At 40.4% G+C, this 11,565-nt stretch overlaps 1 protein-coding gene across 1 annotated transcript; it reads right to left on the minus strand.

Annotated features, from left to right (window-relative positions):
* Positions 1-299: 299 nt before the first annotated feature.
* Positions 300-11,509, minus strand: LOC111224732 (transcription intermediary factor 1-alpha-like). Its single transcript, XM_022749344.1, has 19 exons — positions 10,816-11,509; positions 10,426-10,544; positions 10,145-10,292; positions 9,589-9,721; positions 9,102-9,218; positions 8,881-8,995; positions 8,657-8,803; positions 8,452-8,566; positions 7,261-7,400; positions 6,782-7,027; positions 6,346-6,468; positions 6,052-6,199; positions 5,851-5,908; positions 5,213-5,339; positions 4,521-4,822; positions 3,499-3,610; positions 3,227-3,301; positions 2,506-2,667; positions 300-2,255 (listed from the first exon to the last, which is right to left on the minus strand). The coding sequence occupies exons 1-19, from the start codon at positions 11,087-11,089 to the stop codon at positions 1,686-1,688; spliced, it is 3,231 nt and encodes a 1,076-aa protein (XP_022605065.1). The 5' UTR covers positions 11,090-11,509; the 3' UTR covers positions 300-1,685.
* Positions 11,510-11,565: the final 56 nt, after the last annotated feature.

The following is an 11,565-nucleotide window of genomic DNA, read 5'->3' on the forward strand; positions in this document are numbered from 1 at the left end:
ACAGGTATTAATGAGGGAACAGGAAGTGAGTGTAGAGTAGTTGCCAGGTTACAAGATGAATAACCGGCGGTTAAGTTTGGGACCCCCCCCCCCAATACGGGCTAAGAAAAAATAAAAATAAATACAACGATAAAACAAAATAAAATAAAAATAGGACAAGTAATCCAAGCCTATAAAGTGTAGAAAACAATAAAACGTCATGAATAAAATAACAATAAAATAATGCAAAAATGATTATTTATTTTTAATCCCCTATGAAGTGAGTCATTTATAAAGTATTAAAATAGGTTTGGAGCCACTTCAAAAAATATATAAATAAATGGAAAAAAAAAAAATAGCATAATGATGATAATAGTGGGCACCAAGCAGCAGTCAGATCTACATGTAACACTGTTTATTACAAATATTGTAAATGCAGATGTTCTTAATGCTCAACATTGTTTGTAGAGTTCATTAACAGGTCCTGTGCATCCTCACTTCGTAATGAAGTAGTGAGATTGGACAAAAAGAATCAAATCAGTTTTTGACTCTCTTTTGACTTTTCATCTCAAGTGAGATGATGGTCACAGAGGAGGGTGTAATTAACTGAAGTCTATGTCAAAAATCTGTTTTTTTTTTGTTTTTTTTAATTGGCCAGATGTGTACAATTTCACACATTTTGTCATTAGTTAGTCAGCGAGGAAAACTGACTAAAACAATAAGGTTCTTACCTCAGAGTAATCATGATGCAGAAGGGCAAGGACACGATTTGGAAAACACACTGTCGTCAGAGGCTGATAATGAGAAAGTGATAAACATGTCTCTGAATTATCTCTGAAAACATTTAAATAAAGAAAGTCTGAGAAGAAATGTTCTCCTGATTAAAAAACAAGGCGGCTGTATGATAAATCATCTTTGGGATTTGGGGGATAAGAGGCCTAAAACTGGCAACACAGAAATGAAACCATGATAGTGGCAATTCATGTTGGTTCTTAAACAACCAGGCAGCACAATTTTTTAAAATGCTAGTATTTTCAAGGGACTGTTTAAACCAATGTTGCACTGATATAAGTGTCACTTCCTTCTCCTCAGAAACTACAGTACATACAGCGGCCCTATTTGTTGAATACATAGCATTATTACAACACTACTTAAAATTAAAATAATATTATTGCAATAAAACAATTTGTTTATGAGCCAAATGGCTAGTACATGTGGGCTAAAGTCTATAAACACAAAAATGGAGGCATTAGTATTCATATTAAGACATCTTGCATGCATTAATAATCCAAAGTCTTTTTTCTTGGTACGATTGCAGCATTTTGTGCCTTTAGTTCATGGCATAATTATGTACAAGTGAAAAGCAAGGTAACTGAAGATAACTTACACACGATCCTATCAACAAAGAACATCTTTTGTGTGCTTCTCAGTGTCGTCATCACAGAGAACGACCTTCTATGTTACAGTAAAATTGTAACCTCTGTCCAGCAAAAACACAAAAAACAGCTTATTTACTCCCTTCGATGTGCATCTACAGCATCACTGCTACTAAATAGAGTCTGTTTAGTACAGCAGTACCTTTTTTTCCTATTGCAAATATAACATAGTACAAAATTGTCTGATTGCAGCAAATGTAGGTCCCCACTGGGGAGAATTCTGTGGAAGACTGAAATCATCCATCTTTTCTACAGCTTCTCCCTGTCCATCTACCCCTCCTCCTCTTTGGCTGTGTCTGCAGGAGCCGCCTCCTTCTCCTGGATTTCAGGTGGATCTACAGTCTTGTCTGTAGGGAGCTCAAGGTTCTCCTCTTTTGGGGAGCTGGGAGCTACTCCATCTTTTGTTTCACTATCAGCAGCAGGAGAGCTTTCCACCTCCTTCACAGGACTTTTCTCATCCTGCTTTACCTCCGCGGCAGGAGGCGAGCCCTCCCCAGTAGCCGATACAGTTTTCTCTGTCTCCTTTTCACTAGTGTCAGTCGTCTTCTCCTCCATTTCGGACTTTTCTTCCTCTGCCGGGGCTGGAGCTTCTTCCAGAGGAGCCAAATCCTCTTCTACAGGGGGGATTCCTTTTCCTGCAGGACTTTGGGGTTTGTCATGTTCAATGGGTGCCAAACCTTCCTCCATCATCTCCTCCTCTTCTTCTATCTCATCCTCTAAAGGAGGGATCATCTGTTCTTCCCTCCCACCGGGGAATACCTTATCTGGGTAGACTAGCTTCAGCTGTTCCTCAAAGTAGTCCTCCAGGTACAAGCCAGCACTCCCCACCTCTGAGGTCGCCTGTCCAGTCAGTGCACAGAAATGTGATAATGACAGAGAGTAAGTAATTAGACAATAACTATAAATAAAAAAATATATATAATAAAAAAGTTTAGGGTCAAAAAAGCACCTGCAAATGATTGTTAAGTGGTATTTGACAATAAGCAGAAAATGTGTTGTCTCATTTTTCTTGACTGGGTTGCAGTTAACAGGTTTATTTCCGAAAAGACATTTAAAAAAAAAAAGAAAGAAAGAAAGAAAAGATGTTTACCTTGTAGTACTTTGCACAGTTGAAAAATATGAGCCTGATGTCTGCAACAAATTCCTCTGGCCTACTATAACATTCACCCTCCTTCGACTTGGACTCCAGCTTCCTCTTCACTATTGACAAATCCATCGGCGTCTTGATCAGCTCTTTGTACCTTCTTGTCTCCTACGTGAAAAAAATAATTAAAACATCAGTAACTGATGAGAATCTGATTTTTTTTTTTTTTAAACCAAAGAGTTTCTCTTAAAAAATGATTTTCCTAAAAAAAATGCAAAAACAACTCAATGTGATCTTGAACAAAAAAAAAAAAATTTAAATATGGTGCATCTTTCCAAAATTAGCTGAAAGATTTATTGGTTAACTCTTTAAATATGAGCTATTTATGATAATTATAATGTAATTATCAAAATAGAAAAAAAATATTGTAACTGAGGAACTTTTTGGGCACTTTTACTGAGGTAAATTTTGACTGAAGTTGTGAACTTATCTATCAGAGAACAAGTTTCCTCACATTGTACTTAGCATTTCTTCAGAGTCTCCACTAGAAACAACAGTCTGTCTTTACTTACTAAAAAATGACATCCAATAATCCTCTTTATTAATAATAAAAACTCACTGCATTTTATTTGTATTGACTTACTTCCAGAGTAAAAGCAAAACAACAGTCCGACTGCAGCTGAGTTCCTTTGTTTACTGACTAAATACAGTGAATACAGTGCCTTACCGATGGAGAAGCAGGCTGCTGGAAGTCGGTGCTGAAGTCATTGCAGAACAGACGTAGTAGCAGCCTCTCACACCTCTGTATAAAGAAAAAAGAAAAAAGAGGGAGAATTAGACCAAGTCCTTAAGGACATGTCATTTGTTTGATGGGAGATGACTGCAGGAATCAAAAAATGTTTGTCTAAAACATAAGTATTGTCATATGAACAGGACATCCAGGCCCTCTGGTACTGAAGGATATCGCGGACAAAAATTCAACTGTGTGACTGCCTGTACCCTTCTATCAACAGGTGGGAATCCTTCTGAGATGGGGTCATCCTTGCTGTCACAGTTGTACTCCATCTCAGGCGCGGCGAGGTCTCGGCAGAATGAACAGAACCACTCGCCGCTGTGGAGAGACGAGAAACCAGGACACAGAAAGCTGTTAGGACACATGCAGGGACTGTTACTGTTACTGCTGAATAACATCAAAACTACACTGCATCTGTTCCTACTTATAGAGCCAAGCTTAGTCTTACACAACACCTGGAGAAGAGCTTGTCAGCATGCATCTTCATCATTAGTATAAATTTATACTCTTCTGCTTAGTTCTTGTACAATAAAAAACAAAGCTATATCAGAATGTGGCGTAAAAAGCAGCATAAGAAAAAAGAACACACAGCACATATTCCACACATGATGTCCAACATGTCTGATATACTGTATAATGTGGTGGTTGTGTTTAAATTTGTACACAACAAATGCAACGCATGAAAATTTGTGACCAAAATATATTTTAGAACAAATCTTGTAATCTTTACCCGATAAATACTTCTATAATTACATTTACGTTTATCTTCTATAAGAAAGTTTTCTTTCTTAAAAGAAATAAAAACCAAAATTCAAATCAAAAAGCTGATAGGAAAGTAAGAAGAGACGAGAAGTTCTTGTACTGGCCTGCACCACAATAATTATCATTGATAACATTTAATCTCAGAAAGAAAGCTCTACATTACAGAAAATGTGTTGACACGTTCATGGTAATTACAATATTTATAACAATATTCTGTGAGGTTGGGGAGTAAAACTAAAATAATATTTTTCCAAGACAAAACACGCAGCAAATGCAGCTTCAAAAATTGTTCACACAGGCTGCATACAAGACTGACACACCCTCCCTAAGGTACCATGTCATTTATTCACCTCTTCCTATTTATTCATGGGTGGTACCCAACATTCTTTCATCATCACATAATTGCTCAATCATTGCTGAGAGCATTTCAGATCTCTGTGTCACTGAGAGACCGTCTGTCTCTCACCTGGGGGACTCAATCAGCGTGGGGATGTGGCAGGACAGATGGAAAACTTTGGGACATTTGTCGCAGCAGAGCAGCTCTCCTCCGTTCTGACAGACGGCGCACCAGTCCTCATTAGGATCTTCCTCCGGCTCCGCTCTCTTTTCAGACTCCGGCTGCGCCGCAGTCTGAGGACGCTGCTCTTTCCCAGCTTTGGACTCTGATCCAGGGACTGGGACTTGGACAGAGACCTTCTGCTGCTGCCGTGGCTTCGACTGGGCCCCGGTGCTGCTGTCAGGCAGGCTGGACCCTACAGTGGACTGCACCTGTAGGCAATGAAAATGAGGTATTTTATTTTTAGATGACTCATAAAAAAAAAAAAAAAACATTACTATTAAAGACTACTAAAAGACTATGGGAAAGTGAGCACTTGACATTTTTGGGGACAGAATAGTCCTTTAATTTTGTAACAAAAAAACTCTGCCATACTGACGTTGAACTAAAACAAAATATGACTTAATATTATTTTTCAATGGATTTTAAAAACAAAAAAATATTGATCATATTCCTCTCTGCAAGTGGCAACACGTCACCTACACGCTCTTGCTTACATTCTACATTTTGACAGTAAATGTCACCAAGAAAAAAACAAAAAACAAAATCACTAAGTTTCAACAACATTCTGGACTCATGCAACCCCAAGTAATTTCTCTTACAAAATGAACTTCATCCTCATCCTCTGGTTCATCCTTGATGACGATAATGGGCCCCGGGGACGACCTTCTTCGTCGCTTGGCTGAAGGGGCAGATGGCGGCTCAGAAGTCTGCCTCCAGGAAGACGTCCTTCAACGCACAGATTGCCAGAGAGAGGAGGAAGGAAGATTGTGACCATTACATAGTTTTAGAAAGACCTGCTGGCCCTGTTTTCATTAGTTGGTTTGGAAGATGGATTGTCTTCGGAACGTCACATTAGATGAAAGGAAAAATGCAACTTATTGGAGACATGAAAATAAGCGTCACAAGGAAATAATGTATATGTGTTGTTTGGGGAACCAATTCTAATGTAGGCTATGATAACAGAGTGCAGTGTAAGACTGGAGGCTCACGCAAACAGTGATGCGGACAACTGCTATCGAAACATGACACCCTCACAGTAAAAAGTGTGCAAAGAAGAATCTCAGTATAATAGTTTCCTAGTGAGAAAATGGTCAGGCTATGTAGACAAAGAACTGTAGTGAGAAGAATGTGAAACTTGTACGGTGTAAAAATGATTCATAGAATTCACAGTCATTTATCTTAGTGTCCCGAAAACTTTGACAGTCTGATCTATTGGGGACTTTGGTTCTTTTCTCACCCCGTGCTTCTGTCTGTAGAAGATGGTTTGGCCATCGGGGAGTTCTGCCTTCCTTGGACTGGAAAAAAACAAAGGGCAAGAAAAAAAAAAGAGCAAGAAAAAAAAAAAAAAAGACTTTGAAAATTTGGAAGTGATGACGAAAAGCTTAATTTAAAATGTATTCTCATATTTGAGTAAGATCGTCGGAGCAAGGATACAAACCTGTTATGTGATTAAGTGTGCTTGTTTTGTCTGTGGTTGCTGAGGCTACACTTGGAGCGTAGCTGGGTTTGGGGATAGAGATGGTGATAGAGGGGACAGATCCGCTAGCTTCACTCCTCTTCAGGAAGGAGGACTCCGGTAGACCCCTCTGAAGAAAACAAAACAAAAATTAGGCTAGAATTAACGCATCATCACAGTTACACAAAACAAGCCAGAAAAAGCTCTTTTCTCCCTCTGCAGAAAACTGCTGATGTCACACTGAAAATCTCTTTGGCCCCTCCCTCTCCTACCAACCTGGTGTAGTGACGTCTGTGTAGCTGCTCCGGCAGGCAGAGGCTGTGGGTAGCGGGAAGTACCCTGCAACACATCCATGGGTTTAGGAGGGAAGCTGGAGCTATGGATCAGATCTCTCAGAGACTAGATGTAGAAAAAAAAATTGAAGTTGAAAGAACAGTTCAGATTTTTAGAATAAGGAGAAGAATCATTGAGGTACATTTAAAATATACTCATTTCTTGGTGAAAACACTTTTAAGACATTAAGTACTGATAAGTCTGTCTGGTATTTGACTCTTTGATAAGCATCATCTACAGAAACTTCCCATGTGACAAGGAGCCCATGTTTGACATACAGGACATGCAATGCACAATCCCCACACACACACACACACACACACACACACACACACACATTTACGTCCACTTTCTAATCTGTCTACCTGCGCCCACTTACCTGGGGAGGTGGGAATCCTGTGTTGTGAAGCATGGAGGAGGTGGGGCTTCTGGGGTTGGGGTGGGAGGTCCCGTACCTGCGTCCTGGTTGTGTCAAGTTCGGGGGTCCCTGGGAGGGGGAGGAGCCTCCATGGATGGGCCTGGTTGGGGGTGGTGGGCCGGGGGGTCCCGGGAGCCTTACGTTCTGGTACCAGGACCAGTGGTTGGGAGGGGGCTGTCTGTGGGGCTGTTGGGAAAGCTTGTCAACCTTGGACAGAGGGGTAGTTAACAGTTTAATCGGTGCTGGTAGAGGCTGTGCTCATTGACATTTGACATTTATAAGCTATCATATAAAAGAAAGATAAAAAAAAGCACGGAGAATATCTCACAGTATTAGAGCATTAAGCAAAAAGTACATATTGAAATTGAACCTTTACATATTCATTTTAACTCATTTCATCCTGAGGTCATTAAAACTACTGGCTGTGGTGACAGTCATACCTGCATCTGGAGCTGAGCCAGCGTGCTCTGTCGCTGCTGAGCTGAGACCGACAGACCTCCAGCAGGTGCTTCTGCTCTGGGAGCTGCTTGGTGGTTGGTGATGGGCGGCCGTCCTGGGCCCCTTTCTACTACCAGAGAACCTGGACATAACAAGCAGTTAAAACACCTAATAAATAACTATGAATTGAATGAACCTGCATTACACCAATAATGCTACTTATCTGGTAGCAGTTTGGTCTGAGATTTGGATGTGTTATGCTAGTAGCAGCAAACGTATCATCGAGCAGCAATGACCGTACTGATGAACAGGCCCAGCTCTCTCTGGAGCCATAAAAAGGCTTCATAACACATAAGCAGCAGAACCCGCAGCACCTGTGAACAGACTCTGATGTCTAAACTCTGTGGAGTTCCCCTTTATTGACAAAACCACTTTTGCACATGCACACTGAAAAGCCTGATGATTTGGTTTTAGAGAAACTAAATGGCGGCCTGTAGGCCGAGCACAAAATAAAAACTATTCTAGCTGTGACACTTAAAAAGCAGAGGCAGTAATGATTACAGGTGATTTTAGCCTATTCCTTTTAAAGACTATTAGCACCACAAAATTGTTCATCAGAAGAGAAAGAAGTATATCCATGTGCTAAAATTAAAAGGAAGATAATGCAGAAGAGAATATATAATATTGTCAAGTGCAAACAAAAGATTAAGAAAAATGTTATTTAGGCTGGATGAGATTAATTACACTGAAAGACGTAGATGCAAAAACAATCTGTCTTGTTTACTAGTTTCAAGAGCAATCTGACAAAGATAAAATGAAAGTAGAGGATGACGTGGCCGACACTTCTCTCCAAGAAACAGCTATGTGCTCATTACTGTGCAGATTTCATTTAAAAGAAAATGTTTTTCCTCTTCCCTTATCTTGAAAGTCAGCTTCTGATTTTTAAACATCACAGTACACCAGGGAAATTGGATTTAACATCTATTCAGTGAGTATTACAGGCAATGACAAACATATACGCTAAAAAAAAAGTAATGACTGAAACAAAGTTTGTAGTCCGCAGTTATTCCTGCAGGTGATGGGGTCTTTAAGACACACTGAGCCGTCTACAAATCATGAGGAAACATTTTATATTCTACAGTATTCGTCGCTGCTTCACTCGTACTGTAAATTTCAGGTGATGCAAGTCTTACCGAGGTCTACATTTGTGGCCCAGAAACCAGAGCGGCACTGGAAACGAACAGAACTCTGAGGGACGATGGAGGGATTACAACTCGCTCTCATCAGGTAATGGATCTGGAAAAGGATCTAGGAGATAAAAAGCGAGAGAATTTTTCTTTTCTTTTTTCTTTTCAAAGTATTGTACGCTTCTGTCAAATAATTATTGTAGAAATTCACCAGTCTCTTGCAGTACAGGAGCGCTGTTCCACTATGGCTGGCTGTAGCCCATTTGGTGAAGCTAATAACGTGGTCTAGGTGCCTACTCAGAGAGTTGACGTCCTCCTGTTGCTTTTTCAAACCCAACTCATGGTCCTTAGTCAGAGCCTGAGAGCACACGTGTTCATGAAATGTCAGAAAACAGACGGCCACAATTTACACAGTGCAGAATAAACACACTGTACCTCAAGCTGGTTAACCAGAATCTTCCCCTTCCTGTTGATCTCCATTATCAAATTACAGATGGACTTCTTTATTTCATTTGTGACAGCTTTCCGGTTTTCTTCAACTTGTTGGAGTCTGGGAAATCAAGATTATCAGGTTATGTTGCTAACACAGTATTACACCTAAAATACATAGAAAACAGAAAGTCTGATCAAGTTCCAGCTGTGATGGATAAATTTACCCTGTGCTGATGCAGCCGGAAACGTCCTCGATGGCCTTTCTTTTCTCTTGCAACTGCTGCGTCATGTTCTCCAGGTACTGCCTGTGGTTTCTGTACGCATCCTCCAAAAACTGGTAGCTAGACACAAAGAATATCAAAATGTGTGGTGAATGAATGGAAACTGAATTAATCATTGGGTATCCTTGTTCAGTGAGAGACAATGGAGCTTTAAAAAATTATGACAAATATTTTTTTTTTTTTACCTTTTCTGATAGTAATCACCTTCTCACATAAACACATATGACCTCATCAAATTTCAAATCACAGAAATAATCATTTGCTTAAATTCAGAAGCAGCCTTTCTAATTTCTCCACAATGGTCACAATGGTGCAACAGGCTGCATCACCACTGCAAGATGTAAATATACCATACACCAATTACCATTTTTATCCAAAATAAATAGAAAAATACACTATTTTATGGTAAGAAAAAAAAAAATCTGCATACTTGTGATCCTTGTGCTTAAGCAGCTGACAGTCCCGACAGGTGAGTCGGTCACACGTCTCACAAAACAGCTTCAGTGGCTCCTGCTTGTGGATGTCACAAAACACAGGCCTCTGTGTGGAAACACCTACTGCTTCTGGGATACAGATAAGTGGGAAACTTAAGAACACACAGAAATGTACTATCGGCTTATGTCACCTTAAATGTTTCCTCAGCTTTTTAAAAATATCTACACCTTCAATTTCATGAATGGTATCTTGGCACAATAGCTTGTCTACACTACTTGGCAGGTGGAAAACCATCACTGCCAAGCAACGGAATGGCTGCATCTTTTCTGCGCGCCTGCCAGTGCTCCTGCCTTGATGAACTTGTTGAACAACCTAACTGCTAACATTTTCCATTTCTTCAGCGCATTTGCCCTCCTTTCTTTAACTGGGTGAAGAGTGTAAACGCCTGCGGAGCACCTAATATTGTTTGCTGAATTGTCTCAATCCAATATTTAGCAACTGTTACTTTTGGTTAATCTTATTACAGAAAATTAGCTGTGGACACATAATACCTGGAGACATCTCCTCTTTCTGACGTATGGTGTGATCCCTTGTGAACTTAACCCTTTGATGAGCCTCGATGCATGTCACGCACAGAAACTCCACACACTCCACGCAGTAACCTGTTGCTTCTGTGTTGTCATCGCAGCTCATACACACCTATTAAAGATACGAGTAAAGAATAAAGCAAAAGAAGGCTGAGCAAATTAAAATCACCACTGTAGTCTGAGTGGTGTCATACAACCAAACTGTTGTTAAAGTTAAGGCTCAGGATATGCAGGTGATGACCAACCTGGCTGGTTTTCTCCACAGTGCTGCTTGGCACCTCAGCGGAGTCCTTGACAAAGAAATTATCCAGCACATCCATCTCCCAGCATTCCTGTCTGCATACTGGACATCGAATAGCACCCACTGGAGCAACAAACCAGATCCGTTATTCAAGGTGTCAGCTCACAGACACTTAAATCATTCCGTGTTGCAAAATAAATACACACAGCATCTATAGTAGTGATTTCATGCTTTCAGACTAGGATATTAGTCATCACCATTCATATTCTCTGGCTAAACCAACCTGCTTCACTTCCAGCTAAGTATAAAGAGCTCCATCACAATCTACCACAGTTACATCAATCACAACTATATCAGGGACCTACATGACCTCATATCAACTGACTGTTCTCACATGGTTTGTTGTTGTCGACTTGACCTTGCGAGTCACGCCTCGGGTCAGCACTCCTGAAGGGGGCAGGCAGACACCTCTTACAGAAGGAGTGGAGACACGGCAGGAGTTTTGGCTCTCTGTTGTGGAAGCTCAACTTGCAGATGGGACAAGTGTCCATGAGCCCGAATGTGCCTTGCTGTTTCAGTCTCTCCTCCTCGGCGGGCAAACTTTCTGCTTCGTTTTCCACAATGATGACAATGTCGTCGTTGTCAACATTTTCGGCAGTTTCGTCCATTTTTTTTTTTACTGCTGCTTCCCGATCTTTCCAGGCAACCAATCAATATAGCGTTGCGGTTGGAAACAAAGGACAGCCTGTAATTTTAACTTAACAAGCCGGATAAGGAATATTAACACTAATATAATCCATTACAACATTTAAGACATATCCCTATCATCCTGGAAAGTGGTTTATTGAACTGTACAATACCGGCATTAGTTAAAGTCTATTTCTTTCCGCTTTGGGGGCTAAATTAGCAACTTAGCCTGATTTAATTGCACATATGGTACAGACAATAAATAATGAATCCCCCGGTCTGTGGCGGTTCTTATTAAAAGAGGCAAAAGATAACAGCGCTCAGTCACATATGAATTAACATTATCCTACATACATAGTATTTTGAAGCTCTTATGTCCATAGGAAAGGCGAACATCTGTGCTTTCGTAGCTCAAAACACATACCATATATTACCCAAACGGCACTGCGGTGCTTTA

This window comes from Seriola dumerili, unplaced genomic scaffold (assembly GCF_002260705.1).
Source record: "Seriola dumerili isolate Sdu_G_001 unplaced genomic scaffold, Sdu_1.0 BDQW01000138.1, whole genome shotgun sequence".
Classification (NCBI taxonomy): Eukaryota; Metazoa; Chordata; class Actinopteri; order Carangiformes; family Carangidae; genus Seriola; species Seriola dumerili.

Coding starts and splice junctions, on each gene's coding strand:
- LOC111224732 (XM_022749344.1), bottom strand. CDS start 11,089: ATGGACGAAACTGCCGAAAATGTTGACAACGACGACATTGTCATCATT. Junction 9,219..9,588: donor CTTAAGCACAAGGATCACAA/GTATGCAGATTT, acceptor CTTTGTGTCTAG/CTACCAGTTTTTGGAGGATG. Junction 2,256..2,505: donor ACTGTGCAAAGTACTACAAG/GTAAACATCTTT, acceptor CTGACTGGACAG/GCGACCTCAGAGGTGGGGAG.